Genomic DNA, 27,071 nt, shown 5'->3' with positions numbered 1-27,071 from the left:
TTTTAGTACACAGAATATTTACCAAAAATTTCCACAGTAAACACCATTAATATTTCTCAATATCAAACATCAATATTTAGAATTGTAATAAAATAATGTTTTATTTAAACATTATTTTTAATAACACATGTCTAAACTCCTTTTGTATGCTACCATCTACAACTATGTGTGACTTTTGTTATTGAGTCTCTATAGAATGACTGATGAGACAGTGACTGTAGACTGTTATGCCTCCTGTCCAGTAGGCGACAAAAATGGAAATATCTGTACTTGGCATATACTCCTGTCATATTTTAAGGAGCCACGTACATAAATAGGAGTGTGTGTAGCTTGAGCACTAAATGATCCATGAACTATATATGTACATGTCAATTTTATTTTACAATTGCAGAGTTTGCATTCTTTTGCTTTGACCCAAAGATACATTTTGAGAGAGACGACAGTTCTGAAAACTTCTTTGCATTCTATCAGTTTTACCAAGAGTGGTCAAATGGACCACTTGTTATTTTGTTTTTCAGCTTTCATGTATCTATAAGCCAATCCAGATTAGATCATTTAATAAATACTTATTTGTTTCATCATGGCTTCTATATTAGAGTAGCCATCTCTCTCTGATTTTCTGAACATTCCAGATTTGAAATTTTGTCCCAGCGCTAGGCTGCAATTCCAAGTTGGGTTGGAAGTATTGGCCCCGGTAGAGGTGTGGCATGGAGCTCTGTGATGCTAAGAGCTTTGATCTGCGATGGGACTAGGGCTGGTGCAGTCTGCTTTACACAATTGGATCTGCACTTGCTTTAAATAATCATCAAATGTTCCTTTTCTTTTTGTAATTTTGCAAATACTTTACTAAATGTTCTGTCACTCTTAAGGAAATGCTGAATTTCATGGTTGAGTCAGGGAGGTGGATGATGTCTTTGGTTTACGTATTTTGACATTTAGTCAAAGCAGATCCTTCTTTTCATCAACAAATTAATTTTAGTATTATTCTTTCATTTTATGTAATTAGATAATTACTATTCAATAATACTAAAATAACTAGGTATTACCCAGGAACCTGCCCATCATTCTCTCTGTTCTTCTATTGGGAAATATTTGAATTCTAGGAACATCAGGCAGAGCATTTGTGTTGACACAATAGAATCCACCTCCACCCTTTTGGAACCCAAATGGAAGAAGCCAAAATGAAAAATGTAGGATTCTTGGAAGAAAGCATCAGATAACCAAACGCTATGAGCAAAAAAATTAATTTATTATATATCTTCTCTAATAACTCATAATAGCTTCTTGAATTTTAAATGTCTTTTTGCTATTTCCAATACTTTAAAATCATAATTTTAAAACATAAGTACTGTTTTATATACATTGTGATTTCTTGCTTTTCTTTTTTTTTTTTTACTTCTAAATATGAACGACATGGTCTCCAAGTATCCACTTGGAAGGAAAGGAGATGGGATTTACTGTTTTGCTCTAACATGGTAGAATTTAAAATTTCACTTCATATCCCCCGAGTTTTGACTATATGAAAAATAGCCAAATGTCATCACTGCCTTGTATAGTTCTTTTACACGTATATATGTATAATATAAACAGAATACATCTGATTAGTACATTTCAACGTTTCACCAATGTGACCTTTTATCTCCTTTTTATACAAAAGAACAAAATATACAGAGAGAAGAAAGGAGACATCTGTTCATCGTACAAGAAAGAAAGTAAATAAAAGTTCATGTATGGCTTTGCAAAGGTAGAGTATGATGTGACTTTCACACTTTATTTATTTAAAAGCATCTTGAGAGAACGTGTTAGTGTGCTTACGAGGGCGGCCATGGTGGTTGAATGTCGCGTGGACAGCCCGACACTGGGGTCCCCAGTGGTCTTTCCTGTGGCTGCCTCAGCAGCTTTCAGGAGGCAGATGTAGTTGATGACCACTTCGTCAATCTTCACCACAATTTCCTGCCGCTGTGTTTCAGAGCTCACGACTTTCACCAATCGCATGCAAGCTTCTGTTAGGCAACAGAGCACTTGAAAGCTGGAAGTCATCGCTAGGAGCATCTCTTCTGGGCTTTTCTCGGCCATCGCCATCTTCCTACAGGCACTTCCTAACTGTCTGGACTCAATGGACAACAGTTGCTTGTACTGAGAAAGTGTAAGGTCATATGCTTCAGGGCGCGACTCCTCTTTCTTCCCCTTGGTTGCCCTGACAAGGCAGAGCAGCTCATTGGCATCATTTTGGGCTGCAAGGAACCCATCAGGCATTGCATATGTGCTCTGCTTTAGGGCACTTATTCTTGCAATCCGGGCATCGAAAGCCAGGTTGCTAAAGTCCATGTCATCCGGGCCACTCGGGTCTTCTGCCCAACCCTTCAGCACTGGACACCTGGACAGCTCCCCTTCTTGCTTTTGAATCCCAACAGCCAGGGGTGGGCTGCTTGGGTCTGGCATGGCTTTAGTCATCTGTAGTGGAAAGAGGCAAGAGACCCGGTGGGTGGGTTCTCCCTCCTCTTCATCCTCATCCTCATCTTCCTCCTGCCCTCGGTTCAGAAAGCAGTAGCTGAAAGGTCCCCGGCATCTCCAATTGCTGCCCTCCAGCTTCCTCAAAGGCAATGTCTTATAGAGCTTTGAGTCTTTGTGAGCCACCGGGGACCCCTTGGGAGTCTTCCCATCAGAGCTAAAGTGCATCGAGCTTTGGGAAAAACTTTTGGTGAGCTTCTTTCCCAGTGGGAGTTCTGCTCGCCTTTCTGAAGTGGCCTCCTGTGCTTCTGTGACACCTGGACACTTTTCGCTGACTGCACCCTTGGTTCTCTCTCGGAAGGTCTCCAATCCTATACATCCTGAGAGGATACTACTGCTCCGTCTCAGAGCCCTCTGGCTGGGGGGTGTCCCACGGCTCTCCCCTCTCACATCCAGTGGCTGCCAGCTCACAGCCCCTCCGTAGGGCCGGTATGCTTGGGAGAAATCAATGGGGTCTTGATTTGGAATTGGCACCTTTGATTCCGAGTGAATGTTTGATGGTAGCAGGATGGGATCAGCTTCCGGATACTGAGACCACACTGAAGGCATGCCTCCTCGTCTCTCCTTCCCAGACTCTGTCAAAGCTACACTAGGGGGAGTAGAAAAAAACAGAGAGAATCATTAAACATCTTATGGTGGTCAATTCACTCCGTCTCTTGATGATGATTGCTATTTCCCAAGGATGCATTCTAGAAGGGCTGCCATTTGTCAGGGTCCCCCTGCTTTCCAAAGACTGCCTTCTGAGATCACATTAAAAAAATACTGTAGACTGTTATTTCTTAGACTACTGACTCATTTGGAATTGTCTAGAAATCCCTAGTGTTTCCAGGGAGACAATGGGATTATATTAATTGTTTTGCTCCCATTTACCTGCCAAAGTTTAAACACGTAATTAGAAACACACACATTCTAGATATAAACTATTCAAACATGTTTATGACACTGACGTTTCATTTCAAGGGAATTAAGGCAATCCTGGCATCTGTTAATTTTTTTATAAAGAAGTGGCCTAATTTACTGAATGCAAATTATATCAGCTCGCCTTTGAAAGAGGATCCCATGAAATTCTCCTGGTACAGGTTTTGACATGGAGACACAAATTATGTGAAGAAAATCTCCATTTCACAGAATTTTTGTGAGAAGAGGTAAGTTGGTAAAAGCATGCTCTAATTAGTTTAGAGATAAAGATAACAGTTTGGTGATGAGTTATGTAAATTCATAGGCAGATTTCCCATGGCAGGTGAAGCCAGTGGTGGGTTTTAAAAAAATTGATTTTAGCCTTAGCTGGTTTGGCTCAGTGGATACAGCATTGGCCTGCGGACTGAAGGGTCCTGGGTTCAAGTACAGTCAAGGGCACATGCCCGGGTTGTGGGCTCAATTCCCAGTAGCGGGCGTGCAGGAGGCAGCCAATCCATGATTCTCTTTCATCACTGATGTTTCTCTCTCTCTCTCTCTCTCTCTCTCTCCCTTCCTCTCTGAAATCAATAACAATATATTTTTAAAAATTGATTTTTAAAGAGACAGAGAGAGCGAGAGCGAGAGCGAGCGAGAGAGATCAATTTGCTGTCCCACTTATTTATGCATTCATTGGTTGATTCTTATATGTGCCCTGAGGATTGAACCTGCGACCTTGGTGTATGGGGACGGTGCTCTAACCAACTGAGCCAGCAGGCTAGGGCCTTATTTTATTTTTTTAATTGAGTAGTGGGTTTTGAGAAAGTAGATAATCTTAAAAAGGCAGGAGTAGACATTAACCAATGTAAGATCTCATTAACACATCAGAATATCCCTCTAGGGAACTTTCAGAGTCAAGAGGAATCTGTAACTATTGCTGAAAGGTGAACGGCCTCCCCTAGACCCTGTGATCTCCCTGACCCCCTTGCTCTATGATCCTTCCTTGCCTCAAAAATGCAATGGCAAAATCAGAAATCCAACATCTTACAAAGGAAATCAAACCATTCTGTGACTCTAAGCTATATCGTCTTGTAATCAAATGTCACCCTGGGCACTGCCGGAATGCTACATTTATAATTTAGGAACAAATACTGCTCCCTCTGACTCTAAAAGCAAGAACAGATTAAGATTCTAAAGAGCAGTGCCATCTCCACCATTGATTCTCAGGGAGAGTGGAAGAGAGAGGGAAAGACAGAGAGAAACATCGATGTGAGAGAAACACATCGATTGGTTGCCTCCTGCATGAGCCCCGACCAGGGCCTGGGCCAGGGAGGAGCCTGCAACCAAGGTAACTGCCCTCGACCAGAATAAAATCCTGGACCCTTTGGTCTGCAGGCTGATGTTCTATCCACTGAGCCACACCAGCTAGGGCCAGATTTCATGTTTCTAGGTTTGTTGTGAGCTAGGTTTACAGGCTCCTGGTTGTTCAGGCAAAGCCCTAAATCCCTCATTTCTGTACCTGTAGTTTCCTTAATCTTGGGGAGTCGGTGACATCCATCTCTCAAAGTCCCAAACAGGGGTTCAGCATTAATGGCTGTGTGCAGGGCAGGCACTGTCATCCGGGGACACACCCCTTCCGCCTGGGGGTGTGATTCCTTAAAAGGGGCTCCGTGGCCGGGAAGCCCCGTGGCTCTCTCCTCGGAGGAAGGAACGTAAGGCCCGCCTTTGCCCGCGGCCTCCGGAAGCAGGTGCTTCCCCACGGGGGCGCAGAGTGGGGACTCCACGGGCGTGGCGCAGGCGCTGCCGCTGCTGCCCGTGCCGCAGCCCGCGTCCACCGAGGAGCCCTGCGAGCTCTGGAGGGAGAAATGGCCCTCGCTTTGCAGCGATGACATTCGCTTGGCCAAGTGGTAGTCACAGAGGTGGGCCACGCTGTCTTCTGCGCCGGCCAGCTGGGCAGGGCGGTCACAGGCAGGCGGGGCGGCACCCTCGGGGTTGTCTAAGTCTTTGGCTGAAGAGACACAGGTCACGTCTGTTAAGAAGTGGTCTCGCTGGCCGAGGCCCGAAACCTCAGCGGTGTCTCCGCGGGGGGCCCCTTCATCCTTCCCTTCGGCCTCCCTTGTTCCCAGGCCAGGGGCTCGCGGGAACATCCCTGTGGCCGCTTCCAGGGCGCCTTTGTCAGCTGGCCCACTCTCCGCGGCCACGTACCATCGCTGGCTGTCCTTGCGGAAGGCAGTTCTCTCCAGGTTAAAAGGGCCCAGGCGCTGACCGTCCCTGGTGGACATGGTACCGAATTTACCTTTGGCGTCCTCCTCGGCCTCAGTGGCCTTGGCCCCCTGCTGCTTCTTCCCTGATGGCGCCGTCCCATTCGCTCCACTGGTGGGAGCTTTGGCCTCCCCGTCGGGCGCCTTGCTTTTCCTCTTGCTGGTGCAGGAGTAGGCCACGGAGCCCAGGCGCAGTTTGCTGAAATAGTCCGTCACCGATTTGGTCTCCATGGTCTCGGGCTCCATCTCCATGTGGCCCGAGTGCAGGATCTGCTTGGAAGGCACGACTTTGGACGGCAGGTCCACCCCGGGCCGGGCGGCCAGGGAGTGGGGGGCCTTGGGGGGTAGGGCGCCCCCAGCAGTGGCCTTGGAGGTGGGAGTGGAGGTGGAGGTGGAAGCGGAGGTGGAGAACTCTGTCTGCTCCTCAGCGAGGGCGTGGTAGCCTTCGGACGTGGCCAGGAACATGCGGGAGAGCGTCTCGGACTGCTTCTGCGCCGTGGCCAGCTCCGAGCTCTCCGTCATTTCGGAGGAGTTAGTCTCATTGCCCGAGTCTGAGGAAGACTCGGGGCTATAAGCCCTCAAGATGGCTACACCTGCATGCCGTGAGAAACAAGAGGCGGTTAATGGGTGCAGAGAGGCCCCGGGAGCCGCGTGCGGGAATGGGAGCATTGTGACCAGAACAGAACAGAACCTAACCGAACCAGCGTGTCCCTTATCGGGGAGGACTGAGTTTATTGCCTGGATGTTCCAGAAATGGGGGAGAGGGGGAAGCGTGCCACATGTATTTATTTTTTTTAAAGGAACAAAAGAAACCACATACACCAACAAAAGCCACGATGGGAGTGCCCGCACATGTATGAAATGGGACATGCGTGAGATGGAGAGCAGCGCGCACGGGGCTCCGAGGGCAAATGGCTCGATGGGATGCGTGATGAGGTGCTTATCAGTGAATGAATGTAACGATCGTGAAAGAACCTGAATTGTTACTCGTCTGCTGCTCTTCCGACACGGCCAGAGCTCCCGGCGTGGGGGCGGCCGGCTTGTCCAGTCCCTTGTCGCACGTCCCCTCGGCGCTGGTGGGCACCGCGTCGATGAGGGACACGGGGATCTCGTCGTTCTGCAGGCCGCCACCGCTGGGCCCCTTGTCGTCGAGGAAGGCGGCTGCCTGGCTCTGAGAGTCCTCCTCATCGGAGCTGTCTCGAAAGCCGGGAGGGGGGGCGGCGATGGCCATGTTCAAGGACCGCAGCAGGAAGTCGTCCTCGTTGTCATCCCCTTCCGGGGGCGGCAGGGACGTGAGGTCGATGATGTCGTCGCTGGAGCCCGACAGGTTGAGGATGGCCGGCTGGTTCATCTCTCCCACCATGAGGTCCTCCTCGCAGCTCACCTCGTCCTCGTCTTCCGCGTCGTCAGTGTTCTCCGCGTAGCAGATGTCATGGAGCAGGGGCTCCTCGATGCCCTGGCTGGCCTGGAAGCTCTTCACGTCACCTATGTTGGCGTACACGGAGTTTTCCATGAACTGCATGTTGTCCGCGTCGGGGCTCAGGTCCAGGGCCTTCACGTCATTGGCACTTCTCATGTAGAGGCTCGTCTGCTTCTCCAGCAGCTCCGGGCTCTCCTCCAAGAGTCTGTCATAGCTGAGAGCTGGGGGGCTGATGCTGTCATCCATGGCGAGGTCTCCAAAGATGAAGGACACTTTGGCGCCCCGCGGAGACTCCTGTGCCTTCTTCAGGGTGTCTGGTCCCGAGAAGGTCAACAGGGACCGCGGAGCAAGACCTCTGTAGTCGGCCTCGCACGGAGCATCTCCCGGCGGTGCCAGCTGCGGGTTGAGCTCATCGGGGTTGTAGGTGGTGGCCAAGTAGACGTGCCGGTGGTCTTTCGGACACAAAGTGCCATCCGTGATCTCCACCGTCTTCTGTTTGGAATCTACATATGTGATCTGGGCCTCTTGCTCCCCTTCGCCAATAAAGGTGGTCATTTGGGGTACACAGTTCCAATCAGGGCCAAGGATGTTAAGCTTTCCTTTGTTTTCAGTCCCTAAGGAGAAAGAATCATGCAAAGACACATTATAGTGCTGTCTGGTTTCCGGGGGCCTTGTCTGTCTGTCTCTCTCTCTCTCTCTCTCTCTCTCTCTCTCAAAATCTATTTTTATTGATTTTAGCAAGAAAGGGAGAGGGAGAGAGAGGCATAAACATCGTCAATAATGGGAGAGAATCAGGCTGTCTCCTGTACATTCCCAACTGGGGGTCAAGTCTGCAACCCCAGCATGTGCCCTGATCGGGAACCGAACCTCCTGGTTCATAGGTCGATGCTCAACCATTGAGCCATGCCGGCTGGGCTGCTTCGTAATTTAATGGCTTGTAACATCACTTTTATAAAAACAGGGTTACTGAGCTTTCCAAATATGGCAGTGGTCGATTTAGGCCTCGGATGATGTAATGGTTTCTTGGTTAGGAGAATTGACCATAACAGAATAGGTATTGCATGAATTATCATTGCTATTTGATAACACATAATACCATCTGAGAGTAGGGAACTATAGCTTAATTCCATCTGACTCTTAGTTCTATTATTAAAAGACCTCACGTCTATCTGTGAAGGTGAGTATAAAACATGCCTTTTCAAATCCTTAAAGGTGGCAGTCCAATAGCTGTTATTGCAGAAAATGATTTGCCCTTTACTTTGTCAAGCGAGATCTAACATCAGCCACTTTGTAGAGGAAGATGTGGGCCTTTTTCCTCTTTAAGAGAAAATTAAAGATTCCCATACTTCTGCCATGTATCTTAGAAGATATTGTAATGATCATGCAATAATAAAATATATCAATAAAATGTAATGTAATAAATATTGGAATGATAACACAAAAACCTTTCTCTTCAGCTCTTTTATATCCTAGTGGATGTTTATATATCCACATGAATGTTAGTACCCATCCTGTACGCACATGCGCATATGGTGCAGAAGGTGAAGCACGCAGAGCTAATGTACTTCTCTCTGCTATTTCCAAGCATAGTTAACACTTGGACTAATTTTAATTTTTATTTGTGCCATGAGAACTTTCTGAAGGCTTGTTTTATGGCCTGCTTGAATTAAAACAGCAAAATCCTAATTTAAAAGTTATTGTTTTGTTTTCCCTTTAAGGGTCTTATTTATTTATTTTTTTATTTAAATGTTTTTATTGATTTCAGAGAGAGGAAGGGAAAGGGAAAGAGAGAAGGGAAAAAAAACAAACAAACACATCAAGGATAAGAAAGAATTGTTGATCGGCTGCCTCCTGCACACCCCACACTGGGGATCAAGTCCACAACCCAGGCATGTGCCCTGACTGGGAATCGAACTGTGACCTCCTGGTTCATAGGTTGACACTTAACCACTGAGCCGCACCAGCTGGGATTTAAGGGTCTTCCTATAGGGATTTTGTGGTGGAGATTTTGTTCCTGATATTTAACAAGATGGGCCAGTGTGTCACTATCAATACGGCTTTGTGGATTCTAGAGGTAACATTTTGAGGAAGTGTTTGGGCCACCTATTTTCCCATCTGTTCCCTCAAATTGCCCCCTTGCCCAAGTTTGGGTCATACTGACATCAGATATACAAGACCTGGGGAGAAATCACTTTTACTGAAGAGGGTTTGCTTCCCCAAAACTATACAATGGACTCAATGCTGAACAATGTTTCAAGTCATTTTACTAAGTATATATTCTTTTTTATGAATAGCAAGCAAAACATATCACTTTGAAGACACTGAGTTACACACCAGCCATATTTGCATGTTTTATAGTAAGTATACCTGTGGCGGTTTAGCATTGTTTTATGAATGACAACCTACATTATGACTGGCTGTGTGTGTGTGTATGTGCGTGCACACACACATGCACATGTGTGTCAGGGTATGGCTTATCAAGCAGCGCTAAAGTGGTTCAGCAAAGTTGTGAGTCCAGCATACTTTTTCTGTAAGGGGAGGGCCAGCTCGTTAAATACTTGAGGTTTTGCGGGCCAACTGCTCAGCTGAACAACTTCTCAACCCTGTTGTAACATGAAAGCAGCCAAGGATCATTCATAAACAAATGGATGTAGTGGTTAAATGGTGGCCCCAAAAGGTATGTCCATTCTGTGAACGTGACCTTACTTGGAAAAGAGTCTTTGTAGATGTAATTAAATTAAGGATCAAGAGATGAGATCATCCTCAACTATTATAAGGGCACTAAATCCAATGGCAACTGGATTATTATTTTCTCATAGAAGGAAAGTAGAGGGAGGTTTGGACCACATACAGACGAGGGGAGGGCCATGTGAAGACAAAGGCAGATACCGGAGTTACACAGCCACAAGGAATGCCGACTCCCATGAGAAGTGGGAAGAGGAGAGAAAAGTTTCTCCCCTAGAGCCTTTGGAGGGAGCATAACCCCACCAACAGCTGGATTTTGAACCTCTAGCTGCCAAAACGGTGAGAGAATAAGTTTCTCTGACGTTACACCCGCAAGTTTGACGTACTTTGTTATAGAGCCCTGAGAGACTAATACAATGTGCCTGGCTGAATGCCAATAAAACTTTATTTATAAGAACAAGATTTGGCACAGGGGCCATAGTTTGCCAACTCCTGGATTAAACCAACAAGAAAACTGAATAGATCAGCAGGCTAAAAGCAAGGCAATTGGAGTATGCCATCTTCTCTTCCTTGTCCTTCCTTCTTACACACACACACACACACACACACACACTCACTCGTGCACATGCTCTCTGCCTCTCAATTTCTCTCTCTCTCTGAGAGTAGAGAGAGATACTTTCAACATGTTCCCTCACCCTCATTCTCACTGAAGAACTGGGGGAAATTACGGAAAGGTTGAAATTCCACTTTTCCCCCATGGTGATAATACTTTCTGGAACTAAGTTTTTGCCTCTTGAAATTTCATTCAACATTACATTGTGAGTCACTAGAAAGTGGGCAGAAGCCAGGCCCTTCCTACTATAACCAGCCTTAAGAGTGGTCTGGCTGCTCTTCTTTGTGCACCTGCAAAAGGTTGTATTTTCAAGATAAACTTTTAAGATTTGAAAATGCAAAGCTAAAAACTGGTTTTCAAATGTTAAAGGACCATGTTAAATTGCTGAACTGCTCTTCAGAATTTCTAAGGTCAGCGTTAAATTGCTCTAAACCTTCTAGTCAGTGAAAACACGTGGTCATAAAAATGTTCTCCATCAAACCCAACAATACTCACCACCTCTGTTTCGTTCCCTCCCTATTTATTTCTTTAAAAATTTTTTTTATTGATTTTTTTTTACAGAGAGAAAGGGAAAGGGATAGAAAGCCAGAAACATGGATAAGAGAGAAAGATCGATCAGCTGCCTCCTGCATACCCCCTACTGAGGATGTGCCCGCAACCAGGGTACATGCCCTTGACCGGAATCAAACCTTTCAGCCTGTAGGCCGATGCTCTATCCACTGAGCCAAACCGGTTAGGGCTCCGTATTTATTTCTTTTCTTCTTTTTAAAAAAAATATATTTTATTGATTTTTTACAGAGAGGAAGGGAGAGAGATAGAGAGCTAGAAATGTCAATGAGAGAGAAACATCGACCAGCTGCCTCCTGCACACCCCTCACCAAGGATGTGCCCGCAACCAATGTACATGCCCTTGACCAGAATCGAACCTGGGACCCTACAGTCCGCAGACCGACGCTCTACCACTGAGCCAAACCGGCTTCGGCTCTGTATTTATTTCTAATAATTTGTGTCTCTCAGGGTTTTTCCTTGTCTTATGTCTGTCTTCCATTCCTTTCTGTGTTCTGTCACTTTCATTCTGAATTTTTTCCATTTCTGCTCTTTTCCCCCACTGCCAATTATTAGTAGAGGCACCGAGCATCGTTTTAAGGATGGTACTTAAGATTTCTTTTTTCTAGTTCTTACCTTAAAAGCTAGGTTTTAAATCCCAACTGTACAAATGAAAAAACCCCAAATTATCACATGATCTCACTCACGTGGAATCCAATGAACAAAGTAAACTGATCAACAAAATAGATCCAGAGACATGGAAGCGTGGACCAGGCTGTAGGATCTCAGAGGGAAGGTGGGGGAGGGAGGGTGGGTGGTAAGAGATCAACCAAAGACCTTGTATGTATATATGCATGGCCCATGGACACAGTCGATAGAGTGGTGAAGGCCTGAGGTGGGGGTGGGAGGGTTATAAGGGGTTAGTAGGGAGAAAGGGGCAGATGTAATACTTTCAACAATAAAGATTAAAAATAAATAAATAAATAAATAAAAGTTAAAGCACACACACAGGCATTTCAAGGTGGGGCTGGATTAAATATAGTCTCAAGTCCAAGTTATTTTGGGCATGCCTTGTCCATCTCTTTCTTTCCCTCTGGTTTCCCTTTATCCTGTGACTGGCATTGCTGCCATCTAACCGGCCATCATCATCTACTGCCTGCGCGTCTGTCTCTGTGTGTGCTTCCACATCACAATGCATTCTGGAGCAAACATTAATGGTTCCTGCTGTGTAAAAGCAAGAGAATCTCCCCCCTCTTCTTCCTCCTTGCCCTCAGACACACTGAAGATGGAATTTGTTCTTAAGAAATGTCCCTCTCTTCCACAGAAGCCCTATTACGGAACCCAATCAGACTATTACGAAATGCAATTAGCCATTGTTCACGGGTCAGGAGATTTGGCTTGAATAGTTGGTGTCTGTCCATCAGCCACATTTCCTGAGCGTCCCTTGGAGACGGAGGAAAGGTCAAACACTAAAGCAAACAGTTGCAAAGCAAATGAAAACCACCCACCCTCGGAGAACTTGCCAGTGTCATGTTTGCAGCCCTCCTAGTTCTCACTTTGGGTTTCTTTCGCCCTGTCCAGGGACAGGATTGAAGTATGTGATATGTGTGTGATCTCCAAGCTCCCAATACAGAGCTAAAGACCCAAATCCAAGTCCTGGGCGATACCCAAGTCATCCTGTTGGAAGAGTTCCTAGATTCTGGAGGTAAATTGGATGCCTGAGGAGGGGCCCAGGCATCTGTGCCTAGAGCACCTTGAGGGGCTCCCCCTTCCAATGGGGCACCCTATTGTCAGTTCTCTGCATGGTGACTCCTAGGAGAGAGAGACATGAAAGCCCGGCCATACAGACTGAGGCTCACTCCCATCACAGTCACCAAATCCCTGCTTTTATAGCATATGCCCCTGCATTTCTGAGTGACATGTAAAATTTGATGCTGAAATCAACATTGTCAGAGAAAATAAGTAGGGCATATAGATAGACTTGAAGGCTCTTGTGTTAAATTTAGACATTAGATTTTTATGCATATGATTTTAACTTTTCCAGAAAAATCCTGCCCAGCCACTGTGGCTCAGTGGTTGAGTGTCGACCCAGGAACCAAGAGGTCACTAGTTCAATTCCCGGTCAAGGCACATGCTCAGGTTGTGGGCTTGATCCCCATTGGGGATGTGTGCAGGAGGCACCTGATGATGTTCTTCTCTCATTGATGTTTCTATCTCTCTATCCCTCTCCCTTCCTCTCTATACAAATCAATACAAACATATATACTATCTAATAAAAGGGTAATGTGCAAATCAACCGAATGGCGGAATGACCGGTCACTAACCACCAGGGGGCAAATGCTCAACACAGGAGCTGCCCCCTGGTGGTCAGTGTGTTCCCACAGCGGGAGCACCACTCAGCCAGAAGGCTGGCTGATGGCTGGTGAGCCCAGTGATATCCCCCAAGAATTCCCGGACTGTAAATGGGCACAGGCGGGGCTGAGGGACAGCCCTTTTCCCCCAGTGCATGAATGTTGTGCACTGAGCCTCTAGTATATGTATATATACAAAAGAAAGATCCTTATTGTTTTGGTCAAGTGGATGGGAGAGAATACCTGTATCCTGGCTCCCGGCATTTTTCTTGTTGGCCATGTTAAAGATGGACCTCCTGGAATCCACAAGTAGTCGGTAGTATCCAGCTGTTAAGCAGGCCAAGTTCATGGCATCTGATGACTCCATTAGCAGCGTGATTGGCTACACAAAAGAGAACAACTTGGTTAAAGCCATCTCTCCTGGCTATCTTCCCTCAGGTGACAATGACAGCATTTGTGCATAGGAAATGTAAACAATAAAAGTTATTGAACAACCATTTCATCAGAGAAACAGAAATGTGGGGAAAAGGTCAGGCGTAACACAGAGAGCCTTACTCAGAAACATGTAGGTGGCATCATTTTGAAACCTAGACATTTTGAACCTTTTCCAAGTCCAAAAAGAAAATAACATTGGTTTTGTTCCCAAACAGTCAACATTTTTAAAAAAGTGATAGTTAAAGAATTTGTTAGCAGATCTGAACTCACAATCTGAAAAAAATTATAGGAAGTTAAGTTTGGGTTCATGATGAAAATTAGTGTTGAAGAGAAGTAAACATGAATTGGAAATTACTGCTAAGACTGAACAAAAACTGTCAAAGAGATCCAGAAAAAGGCTGCTTCTAAAAGAAACTATCACTTAATAGGAAGTCAAAGGAGAGATGGGAATTGAGAAAAGGCCTTGCTAAAAAATAAAACTTTCCGGAACCAATGAGGTTATTATTTCCTGGTACACAGATCTTGAGACTATAGGGAAGGAAGTGTTCCATTTAAGCAATTATTCTCATTGAGTGAGGGGCTGGTATGCTCTTGTTGACAGACAAAGCAAGAGGGAAAGAAGGGAAAAACAAAAAAGCAAACACCCAGGGAGACACAGAAATAGTGAGATGATAGGCCTTTTGCTTTTATTCTCCACTGTAGGACACTGGCCAGGTTTGATGACCCCACTGGTAGAATCTAACTTCCCACCCAAAGCTGCTCTACTACTTACTGAACTGCCTTTTCCTCCCACTTCAATTGAGGTCCCCCCTCAAGCCACCCCACAATTATTTACACAGGCAGGAAGCCATGAATAGGGTCTTGCCATCCACTTCTGTTTAGGAGAGATTATCCCCAGTTAGCAGGCCTGTGATGAATGCATCCAATTCATCCTGTGTCATGATGGGTTATTGTTTTCAGCATCTTTGATCATAGACGAGGGCAGGCATGCCAAGTCTATTCTTACACATTGAAGTCAAAGAGAGACCCTGGGTTTAGCCCATGAAATCCCATGGACCATGGCCAACACGGCGGAGCTCCACCTTCTCAAGGTCATCTCTTCCGGCTGCAGAGCACTGATGCTGTCCAATCTGCTGTGTAGAAACCCTTTCCCATATTCTCAGTTCCTCTTAATCCGCTCTGCCCATGCCACTGTGGTGGGAGTGGGTCCCCCCTGCCTGTTCTCAGAGCACTTCCGGTTGACAGTGTTTGCTTTGTGGAGTCACTGCCTCTCTTCCGGTCAGTGCTTCTTCTCCACAAAAACACTGGATGCGTCAACAATGCCCCAATCCAACAACTCACCTCTTACTGGGACAAGAAGGTGGGGGTCAGGGGGACTTTTTCACTTCCTAACAACGTCTATTTGGGGAGTAAAGCTTTACCCCTTGAGGAGGATCTCAGATTGTTGTTTTAAATGGAATGGCCATGACATTCATAGGAATCAGGACCAGTTGCTATAGTACGAAAAGACAGACTGACTAACATGCTCAGCTTTTCTAAAAAAAACAAAAACAAAACAAAACAAAAAACACAGGGGACCCAATCTAACGCAAGGGAATGGGAGTTATAATCAGAGTTGGGGAAAATTTCCCTGTCTATACAAGACTCATATATTCTAAAAAGTTAGAAGCAAACAGTCTCTCCCACTCTCTATGACTCATGTGTTCTGGAGCTGAAAGGACCTCAGACATGAACTTGCTTGCTCTCTTATGTAGACAAGAAGAAACTGAGCTCAGAGGAGAAGAGCAACTTGTCCCTGTGAGGTGGGTGGATTTGCTTTCTGTACCATATTGCATCTTGGATGCTCTGGACACGGTGCAATTCTACCTGCTTTGTAAGTAGCAGGAGTGTAGCGCAGTGGTCGGCAAACTCATTAATCAACAGAGTCAAATATCAACAGTACAACGATTGAAATTTCTTTGGAGAGTCACATTTTTAAAACTTAAACTTCTTCTAACGCCACTTCTTCAAAATAGACTCGCCCAGGCCGTGGTATTTTGTGGAAGAGTCACACTCAAGGGGCCAAAGAGCCGCCTGTGGCTTGTGAGCCGTAGTTTGCCAACCACGGGTGTAGCACAAATGAACTGCTTAAATCCAGGCCATGGGCCAACATCCGGCTGACTTACCTTCACGTCCAGGACATGGAGCTCCACCCTCACCAAGTTCTCCTCTTCAGTAAACATCTCGATCCTGTTCACATGACTGAAGTCAGCTAAGAGAGCCACCAGGTTGGTTTTGGTGTTTATGACGTGGCTTATGCCATATCGGGGACCCACCAGGAGAGTCACTTCTGAGCGCTTTTCTGCCTGCTGAGAAAGGGACGTTGACAAAATATAAAAATACTAGACTTTTAAGACCCCAGAGAATGTTTTTATAAAATTGCTTTTTTTTTTTTTTTTTAACAGATTTTTTACTGATTTTAGAGAGGAAAGGAGAGGGGGGAGAGAGAGAGAAAGAGAAAGAGAGGACAGAGAGAGAGAGAAACGTCAATGATGAGAATCATTGAATCATTGATCGGCTGCCTCCTACACGTCCCCCACTGGAGATGGAGCCCGCAACCCAGCACTTGCCCTGCCTGGGAATCGAACCCTGATCTCCTGGTTCATAGGTTGATGCTCAACCCCCGAGCCCTGCCAGCTGGGCAAAACAACATTTTCTTTAGAAAGTATTTCTAGGTTTTATTGTACTAAGTCACCCAATTAGAATCAGATCTATGACTGCATTGAGGCTCTGATAAATTAAGAAGAACATGGAGAGTAAATGTTACCACAGCATGTACATTCATAATCATGATAGGTTTTTAGAAATGAAAAATTATTTTTTTATGGGAGAGCAACTTTTGGCCCAACGACTGAAAGGAGGGCCATGGTCAGAGTACAGCACTTCTGGGTATAACACTTTCTTTTTCCAGGACACGCTGCGCTGCTGCTGTCTAGTTTCACATTTCTTTCCCCAGTTCAGACTGGGGTGCAGAGTTAGAAACAAAGGCTGGAAAGTATTCACAGCTGATTTGCTTCTGTCATCAAGAGCAGCTCATATAAGACAGCCCATGCAGTGACATTTCCAGGCCTCCATGACTTTCCAGAAAAAACACAAAAAGAAAAAGAAATTACCACTAGCGTTGCCTTGAACACACGGCCCCCATACAGACGAAGGTCACTGAGGAACTTGAGATAATGGACCTTGGCTTGCAGGGCAGAGAGCTGTGGGGAGAGAAGAAACATCAGGTGTTAACTCCATTGGTGTGACTCTGTTCTGCCGGAGACCAGCTGAAAACAAGGGCAAATGAGATGACTACTGCCAACAGGTGTGTGTGACAAGAACTCGCGATAAAAAACGAAATAAAATTTCTCTGTATTTTGCCCTGACTGGTTTGGCTCAGTGGATAGAGCGTAGGCTTGCAGACTGAAGGATCCCAGGTTCGATTCCTGTCAAGGGCATGTAGTACCTTGGTTGCGGGCACATCCCCAGGAGGGGGTGTGCAGGAGGCAGCTGATCGATGTTTCTCTCTCTTCGATGTTTCTAACTATCTCTCTCCCTTCCTCTCTAAAAAATCAATAAAATATGTTTTTAAAAATTGCTCTGTATTTGCCTTCCTGATGAAGGATGGCGACAGGACATTTAAATTAAATTTGTTTAACTTTGGGGAAATGTATGGGGGACTCATAAGTACAGATGCAGTGGGCCAGGTCACTCAACAAAGTGAGAACAAGCCCTAGCCAGTATGGCTCAGTGGATAATGTCGACCTGCGGACGAAAGGATCCCAGGTTCGATTCTGGTCAAGGGCACATGCCCAGGTTGCAGATTCAATTCCCAGTGGGGAACGCACAGGAGGCAGCCAATCAAAGATTCTCTCTCATCATTGATGTTTCTTTCTCTCTCTCTCTCCCTCTTCCTTCCTGTCTGAAATTAAAAAAACAAAACAAAAAACAACACCCCCCCACATATACCATATATATTTTTAAAAGTGAGAACAAGATAAAATTTTCCATTGAAACATCTACTCACAAGGAGGTTTCAAAAGGTAAGTGATGTCTCCAATTGCAATCAGGGACAAAGGTTATTGCACATTCTCCCACCACACACGAGATCTACCTGTATGTAGTTTTGAATACACACCTGCCATCTATATAAAGCCTTTACACAGGCTCTACATGCCCCATCTCAAGTTTCTCACAGTCTATGCAAATGTTTAGGGGAAAATGAACTTCCTGAGCTCCAAGCATTGTGGAAATGTTGGAACTTGCTCTCTAAGTCTCTGTTTCATTCGACTCCAGGAATCTATTGAGGTTTATGAATGATTCACAAGTGAAATTTTATCCAGATAATAACTATCTTCAGAAAGACTTAAATATGTAGATTCCCATGTAATAAAATAAAAAAAGTACTTGATTAAAAAAAAAAAAAGTCCATGGTTCATACTGCGTGTGCTAGGAATGTTGGTTGGGGACAAGATTTCCCAACAAGCGTAGACCCTCCATAGAGGTGACTGTTTTCAATCACAGGTGACTTGCCAACTCATGGTTAACTCACCTAAGTGCGCCACCCTTTATGTAACTGGTATTCAGGACTGTCCATCCATCCTATTTCTTCTAAAATCCCAAAGCAATTTGCAAATAGATTTGAAAGCAAACCACTCACCCTTGGCTAGAAGGAATGACCTTTATGGACAGGTAGATCAATTGATTTTAGAGCAGGCATCCAAATTAGAAAGCCAGTGGGCCAGGCTTGAAAAAAAAAACCTATCAAGTTAGTCAAGAGAAATTAGCTTTGGGAAAATCAGATGTAAAGTTTAAAAAATCTTGATCTGTGATGTCCTGCTGCATTCCTATGAGCTGAATGGTTCCAGGAACTGGAAATAAGCTGAAGATGCTGATAGTATGTTGAATCAGATTATTTGTTTAAAAAAAACCATGGGGTGGGGGAGAAAGGGGTCCTCATATGAAGTGACAGGAGAAGATTTGACTTTGGATGGCGGGCACATGGTCCTATATACAGATTTTATAATTTAGTAATCTACACATGAAACCTGTATGTGCATGTTGACTAACGTCACTCCAATATCTTACCTAATAATAGACAAACATGTAAACTGACCATACCTCCACTATGCCCACAGCCAATCAGAGTGAGTATGCAAATGAACCCAACAAATATGGTAGTTAATTTGCATACACAGGCTCCCCAGTGACTAGGAGCAGGCAGAACACTTGCATCGTTGCCATGGCATTCCACCCCACATCTGGCCTCTGGGCAGCATGGGAAGGCGGGGCCAGAGCAGAAAGAGGCGGCTCTGGGGCTGTTGGGCTGGGATGGAAAGGCAGTGCTGGCAGCCAGGGAAAAGAAGGCCCATTTTAGCACAAATCTTTGTGCATCGGGCTTCTAGTAATTTAATTTCAAAAAGTGGCAATGTGGTATAAAGAAAATGAGTACAATGGCCCCCCTTACCTGTGGGATATACTAGTATATTTCAAAGCCCCCAGTGGATGTCCAAAACCATAGACAGCACCGAACTAACTATCAATATATTATGTTCTTTCCTATACATACATATCTATGATGAAGAATAATTTATAAAGTAGGCACACTAAGAGATTAACAACAACTAATGACAAAATAGAACAATTATAAAAAATTGAAATAGAAAAAGCCACAGGGTAAAGAGAGAATAGAAATAAGCAAGTAAAAATGACTTAAGATCAGATCCTAAGACCGAAGAATTGCCCATATAAGCCGTGATTTGTATTGGTGTCTCCCAAGTTTCTATGGCCAACATCAATTGGAAAGTGCCCTTGTGTTGTCAGACTTCTTCCAGTTTCACAGGGCCAGTATTTTCAAGGTCTTTCTCTCCCTGGTCCCTGAAACCCTGTGCTTTGTATTACCTATAAGCACAGCTCTTTATCCTGACCAATAGTATATTTTAAAAGATCCTTCATGTTTCTCCTACTCGATAACACGGAAGATTGTAACACGAATGATGGTGAGCACAGCAATAAGTTCATCGTCCTTCCAAAAGTAAGGTCCCACTCACTGCTTGTCAACCTGGGGTGATTCTGTTCCCCAGGACACATGTCTGGAGGCATCTTTGTCACAATTGAGGGGTTGGTTGCTCCTGGCCTCTTGCGGGTAGAGGCCAGGGATGCTGCTAAACATCCCACAGGGCGCAGGACAGCCCCAGCCCCCAACAAAGAATAATCTGGTCCCCAAGGTCAGTGGTACTGATGGAGAGAACCCTGGTTTAGTCAATGTGGCATCCCGCAGGGGCCCGAGCTGGTCTGAGTGGAAAGCAAGAGTATGATGGAAATGTACAATTTTCTTGCAAGTCTAGCCTCTATCCCATTGGTCGGCAAACTCATCAGTCAACAGAGCCAACTATCAACAGTACAACGATTGAAATTTCTTTTGAGAGCCACATTTTTTAAACTTAAACTTCTTCTAACGCCACTTCTTCAACATAGACTCGCCCAGGCCGTGGTATTTTGTGGAAGAGCCACACTCAAGGGGCCAAAGAGCCACATGTGGCTCTAGAGCCACAGTTTGCCAACCTAGGCTCTAACCAGAGGTTATGCCAGGTGCTCCTTCGGGCCCATGTGAACAGCCCTCCCTTCCCTCAATACAACACAAGCCTATAGCTTGGAAGAAAGAAATAGGTTTCCATAAAAATACTTCGTTTTCATTAGTCTTCGAAACATGTTGATGGTGAAAACTAAAAAGGTTAGAATGTTTCTGCTTCTGAAAATATGATGCTAAGTCTTTTATCCCCGGGCTAATTTTAAACATTTAAAAAAAACGCATGCAAGCCTCTCTCTTTAAAATCCATTTTCCATTAAGATGCAAATGTGATACCTTTTTACCGGGTGGTACCAAGTTCTGATTTGCTTTGACAAGGTGGGAAAGGGCCTTCTTTATGTTCTTCTCTTTCATGCTCTGCAGCACAGCGGAGGGAAGGAACGTCTCTAATCCCCATTCTTTTCTGCAATAAAGAACACAGCTTTAATTTCACATTCTTCTGATGAGGAGTGAGTGAAGACAAAATGGCACTCTGATGTTTGTTGGAATCAGCGAAGTCTTAGCAAGGCAGGGAAAGGAGACAAATCCCCAGTTCGGGAAGCAGCTTTTAATTTACACTCAGGAGACACTATCTGATCTTTAATACACATGTTTGCATTTTCAAAGAAACACATCATTCACTCCCTAGACAGAGAGCTAAGAGGCATTTGGGATCAATGGACACTGCAGAGTCTTCATCCAAACACCCATCCTCCCCCCAAGGCTCTTAGAGTTCACACATATCTGAGCTTGTATTTCCCAGACCCATTTCTCCCCATCCCTTTGTTTATTCTGGTTCTCACCTCTCCCTGTCTGCCCACACTCTCTCTCTCTTCTCCCAAAAGGACAGACATAATTCCTTCATCATGCCCTAACCATTCTTCCCTCCCCATCTCCCTGTCCATGGCTGTTTCCCTAGAGACACAGGCAGTTCATGTCTACCAAACTCCTTCCATCAGCGTCTCTGGCTTGGGGCAGAGGAGAAGAGGAATGACATTGGTGTGGAGTCAGGGCGGGGTTCATGACCCTTAAGTTTGTCTGGTATGATGGGAAAGTACACACATCTCATAGGCGTGGATAGATTAGAAAACAGACAGACAAACTGGACTGGGTGAATAGTTTTTTTGTTTGTTTGTTTGTTTGTTTTACCTAGAAGCCATTTCCCTATGACTACAATCCTATTCTAAGATTCCATATTTTGAATTTTAGGGACTCTGTCCTGGTTGATCATGCGCCCAACCAGTGTCTTCTAAATGATGTGAACAACCTGAGAAGGTGCTGGCTATTTCTCCTGCTCTGTTCACCTTCACCTGCTCAGATGGTGTTTTTCATAATCACCATTTCTTTCCTCCTCCTCCTGAGCTTGCACTTATTATATTTTTAAAATATCTATAATAATAAAAGTGTAATATGCTAATTAGACTGGATGATCTTCGGGACGAAGCTGGGGCTGCGAGGGAAGCCCAGGTCTTGGGTGCCAGAGGGAAGTCAGTGCCAGCAGCTGGGGGAAGGAAGGCTTACTCTTGCATGGATTTTGTGCATCAGGCCACTAGAGTGTGTGTGTGTGTGTGTGTGTGTGTGTGTGTGTGTGTGTATTCCAGAGAGGAACAGAGAGATAGAAACATTAATGATAATAGAGAGTCATTGATCAGCTGCCTTCTGCAGATTCCACACTGGGGATTGAGCCCATAACCTGGGTATGTGGCCTGACTGGGAATTGAACCCTGACCTCCTAGTTCAGTGGTCGGCAAACTGCAGCTCTCGAGTCACATGCGGCTCTTTGGCCCCTTGAGTGCGGCTCTTCCACAAAATACCACGGCCTGGGCGAGTCTATGTTGAAGAAGTGGCATGAGAAGAAGTTTAAGTTTAAAAAATGTGGCTCTCAAAAGAAATTTCAATGGTTGTACTGTTGATATTTGTCTCTGTTGATTAATGAGTTTGCCGACCACTGTCCTAGTTCATAGGTTGACACCTAACCACTGAGCCACGCCAGCTGGGCTGTACTTCTTATCTGTAGCCATCATTTGGCAGTCCTTAGGTGCTACCTTATAATTCTACTTGTATTATTATTATTTTTAAAAAAATATATATTTTATTGATTTTTTACAGAGAGAAAGGGAGAGGGAGAGAGAGTTAGAAACATCGACGAGAGAGAAACATCGACCAGCCGCCTCTTGCACACCCCACACCGGGGATGTGCCCGCAGCCAATGTACATGCTCTTGACCAGAACTGAACCTGGGACCTTTTAGTCCGCAGACCGATGCTCTACCACTGAGCCAAACCGGCTTCAGCACTTGTATTATTATTTTAAGTCATTACTTTTCATATCTTTATGTCTTGTCCTTATGATCAGATCACAGGTTGATGGATTACTAAGATTAAAATTTATACCTTCTACTGTTCCAGTGTGAATACCATGTAAAATGCTCACTGAACATTTGCCGGGTGTTTGAATAATGAGGACATTATCTAGTAGATGCTACAAGATTCTTAGTCAAGTTAGTTATTTCGGGAAATTTTTAACGACCATGTTCAACCTGGGAAAATGTAGGTGCAGAGTATGGACAGACATACATTTGGGCTGTCTGAGACTTATCTCAACTGGTGCAGCCCCCTTTCCAATGGGGATCCATTTTCATCCACATCCAACAACTTCAGAACGTGGAGTGGGTGAGGGTCTGAATGTGTCCATCTGAATGTGAGACCCCTTTTGGAGTAACTCTCAGGCTACAGTTATAGCACATTTGGTAAGAGAGAAGGAGAGAGCGCATCTGTGAAAAGGAGTGGCTGGGACTGAAAGATCTGAGGTTCTCACACTACAAGCAACAATTTCTCAGGAGGGAGAGAGAGAAACATCAATGATGAGAGAGAATCATGATGGGCTGCCTCCTGCCGCCCCACACTGGGGATGGAGCCCGCAACCCCAGCATGTGCCCTGACCGGGAATCAACCCATGACCTCCTGGTTCATAGGTTGACACTCAACCACCGGGCCACACGGCTGGCTGTCTTCCTACACTTCTTTAGAGGATTCAGAGCAGGAGAAATAGCCAGCACCTTCTCAAGTTCCTCCCCTAATTTAGAAGACACTGATTGGGCACATGATCAGCCAGGACAGAGTCCCTAAAATGCAACACAAGCTCACAGGCCTGTGGAGAAGAAGCCACAGCGCCCCTTGAGGTCACCCTGGGGGCCTGAGATTCAGAATGGCTTTTAGACAGCCCCTGGGACTGCAGGGTGGGATTGCAATGAGCCTGTACATCTGTTGGAGGAAGAGATGGAGGGGACAGTAAGGCTTTTTGTGTCAGATGGAGACGTAGCTTCAGCCCCGCCATGAACTTTGAAATATATGTGTTCCTTTGTCTTAGCACCAGAGCTGCCAGGATTAAGAAGGTTTGGCTGCTTTAGGGTATGAATCACTCGCCAACGGGGAGTGTGCAAACATGTCAAACTCCCGGTCAGTGGGCCGCATGCCTTGTTTATTAGCACATCAAACATACGGCCTGCCAGCCATGAGTTTGACATGCTTAGACTGCACAGAAGGGGTGACGGAAGGTTCTCTTTTCAAGAGCAACCCTTAAACAGACTCATCAATGGAAGGCGACACAAACTACCTTTTCTAAGGAGAGGGGCTCTCTCTCTGGTCCAAGCACAGGGTACCAAGCAAGACAGGCATGCACGTCTCCCAAAGATGGATTCATGAAGCAAAGTGTGGTCCTGTAGCATCCTCCCCTGCTGGGTCACTGTCCTTTACTGCAAACACCACTCTTCCAGGCTGAGACTCAGAACATTGCTCTTTGTGCTGCATGCTGACCATATAAAATAACCCCAGGTTATGCAGTGTGCTCTCTAAACACAGGTGCTTCGAATGGTCACACAAACTATAGTGCAATGTGGACTCTTACTGCCTGGGTTCAAATCCCACCCTCTCTAGCATGTGTGACTGGGGCAAATTTTTTTCACTATTTTGTGCCTTGGTTTGCTCCTCTATAAAATGGAGTGAAGCCCTGACATGTTTGGCTGAGTGGATAGAGCGTTGGCCTGCAGACTCAAGGGTCCCAGGTTTGATTCCAGTCAAGGACATGTACCTTGGTTGCAGGCACATCCCCAGTAGGGGGTGTGTGGGAGGCAGCTGATGGATGTTTCTCTCTCATCGATGTTTCTAACTCTCTCTCCCTCTCCCTTCTTCTCTGTGAAAAAATAATAACATATATTAAAAAAATAACAATAAATAAAATGGAGGGAAAACCCTTTTTATCTCACAGCGATGTTGTGAGTAGGAAGCAGCTTAGCGCCTGAAAAGCGATGAGACCAAAGCTTGCCTTGGAACCAAGTCCGTGTAGGAGTTTAAAAATGTTTCATTTCCAATATGACCCTCATTTTAGCCACAACTGTTCAAATGTGGGTTATGTAAGAAATGGATCCCTTCCGCCCAAAACGAACATGCCAGTCGTATGTTTTCCCCCAATGTTTAACCACACCAAGATCAGTTTTGGAAGTAGACATAGATCAACAATGTACTTGGTCGTTAAGGGGGGCAGCGACTTCGTGTCCGGAATGACCCCCAGGAAACACTTACTCGATGTATTTGAGAGAGATTTTCTGCGTTTGCTTGGTGGTCACAGTCGCGATGTACATTTGCAAGGCGGCCAGTCGCAGGGCGATGTCGTATTTCAGCTCCGGCCCAAATCGCTCCTGTACCACATCGTTACAGCTCTGCGGAGAGACCAGCAGGGGGCGCAGCTCATCAAAGAATGGGCTCAGGCACTGCCTGGGTGGAGCAGGTGACCGCATCCCCCCTCACTGCACAGGCAAGGAGGCTAAATGTGGAAACATCTCCCCCCCACCCCCGCCCTGCGCTGCTTGCAACAAGTCAATATTGAATCACGCTCCCAAACAGACAGACCACGCAAAATATTTACCAGCCATCGACGAGCGAGCTGCTATTTCAATATTTAGCTTTTTGTAAGAAGAATTAGGGATTAAGGTATGGAATTTCCAAACACAGGTGCTGCAATTGAACACGCGAGCCCCGCCGGCACAGTGGTGTCTGGAGTTAGGCTGCTGGGCTTGGGATCCAGGCTTCCAATCCCGTCCCTCCGCCTCACCAGGGCATGGCACTGGGAAAGGGCCTGGTTCTGTGCCTCAGTTTCCCCTTCTGTAAACTGGGATGGACCCTGCTCCCTATTCACAGGGTTGTTGAGGGTGACATTAGTCAGCATGGAAATCCCTGGCACCTCTCCCTGGTCAGGTGAAAGAGCTGACACGTGCTAATAGCTGTCACCATCACCCTCCTCTTCGTCATCATTTAGAGCAGCTTCCGGGAGACAGCATGAGCCAGGTGATGAGGGGCAGAGTCCCTGCTCGGTCCAGGCCCACCTGTGTCACTTGGACCCATTTGCTTTCTTCTGCAGCCTCAGTGTGCTCATCTGAGCCAGGGGTGTTTACACTAACCCCGTGGTCGGCAAACTCATGAGTCCACAGAGCCCAATACCAACAGGACAACGATTAACATTTCTTTGGAGAGCCACATTTTTTAAACTTCTTCTAATGCCACTTCTTCAGAATAGACTCGCTCAGGCCGTGGTATTCTGTGGAAGAGCCACACTCGAGGGGCCAAAGAGCCGCATGTGGCTCTCGAGCTGTAGTTTGCTGACTACGGGCCTAATGGATTGGAAACAGGATTTCAGCATCAGGTTTAGAGACAAGAGCTCTAGGTTTGAGCCTAGGCTCTCAATTATTCATCCAATGACCTTGGGCAGGACATTTCCTCGCTCTTAAGTCTCAGTTTTCTTATATAAAAAATGGGCTAAAATAGCCAAGTCAAGCCCATTTGCTGCTATACTGTAAGGATGTTTCAGAAATGTCACGTGTTTTATAAAGTGAGCCATCACTCTTGCTTCTAAGAGTTGTGATTGGAACTGTGTTTCCCATCCCTGTTACACTATGTGTATCTCCTGTATTTGAAAGGGAATTCTAGGTGAATTTCTTATCCAGGTGATTAGCCACTTAATTACATTATACACTGACTGTCCAGATAATGATGATCTCTGAATACATAATAATCTGGCCACTCAGTGTGTGTGTGTGTGTGTGTGTGTGTGTGTGTGTGTGTGTGTGTATTAGAGGCCCGGTGCATGAATTCGTGCATGGGTGGGGTCTGGCCAGCCTGGCCAGGGGGAGGGGACATGGGCGGTTGGCCGGCCTGCCTGCTTGTCGAACTCCTGGTCAAGGGGACAATTTGCACATTAGCCTTTTATTCTATAGGATAGACACTGAGTGGCCAGATTATTATGCATTCAGAGGTCATCATCATCTGGCCACTCAGTGGATATTGCTTCTGCTTACTCTTGTTTTCTAGACTAATTTTACTGCATCTTTTCAGCACCTTCAAATCAACATGGGCCCACAGCACCATCTGCAGAGCCACTGGCTGCTGTGAGGCGGGAGCTATTTTAGATACACTGCACATGGTGCGGTGCAAGGCATTTGGAAGCAGAGGGTCTGAGTCCAAGAAATTTCATTTCCTGTTCTCAGTGGAAGAGAGAAAAGGGGGAGATGGCAGCTTTGTTTCAGTCTATCACCTGCCCCACATGGCTGCCCACCCCCCTCATAGGCTGCCTGTTGAAGGGATTGCTAATCCACCACCCATGCCACACCCAAGTGGGGAAGGTCTATTCTGGGGACAAGACCCTGGACAGGTTTCCTGTTGTCAGGACAATCCCAGGCTAAAAAAGATGGGTCTTCTGTTCATCCTCAACCGAG

The 27,071-nt window shown here is 45.7% G+C and overlaps 1 protein-coding gene across 2 annotated transcripts in view; it reads right to left on the bottom strand.

Moving 5' to 3' along the window:
• Positions 1-1,228: 1,228 nt before the first annotated feature.
• Positions 1,229-27,071, bottom strand: part of FRMPD4 (FERM and PDZ domain containing 4) — a 422,856-nt gene continuing 397,013 nt past the window's right edge. The window contains exons 10-17 of one of the 2 annotated variants that reach the window (XM_036439810.2): positions 24,886-25,022; positions 20,603-20,729; positions 16,869-16,958; positions 15,882-16,064; positions 13,525-13,663; positions 6,642-7,700; positions 4,925-6,259; positions 1,229-3,095 (exon numbers count right to left, since the gene is read on the bottom strand). In XM_036439810.2, coding sequence (XP_036295703.1) covers positions 1,771-3,095; positions 4,925-6,259; positions 6,642-7,700; positions 13,525-13,663; positions 15,882-16,064; positions 16,869-16,958; positions 20,603-20,729; positions 24,886-25,022 — 4,395 coding nt within the window. In that variant the 3' untranslated portion in view covers positions 1,229-1,770. Of the gene's footprint in view, positions 3,101-4,924; positions 6,260-6,641; positions 7,701-13,524; positions 13,664-15,881; positions 16,065-16,868; positions 16,959-20,602; positions 20,730-24,885; positions 25,023-27,071 lie in introns of both variants that reach the window. The other variant, XM_036439813.2, reaches the window with a different exon arrangement.

Source organism: Pipistrellus kuhlii, unplaced genomic scaffold, assembly GCF_014108245.1.
Source record: "Pipistrellus kuhlii isolate mPipKuh1 unplaced genomic scaffold, mPipKuh1.p scaffold_m20_p_16, whole genome shotgun sequence".
Lineage (NCBI taxonomy): Eukaryota > Metazoa > Chordata > Mammalia > Chiroptera > Vespertilionidae > Pipistrellus > Pipistrellus kuhlii.
Note: the sequence above shows the minus strand (reverse complement) of the source record. Positions and strands in the feature narration are given on the sequence as shown.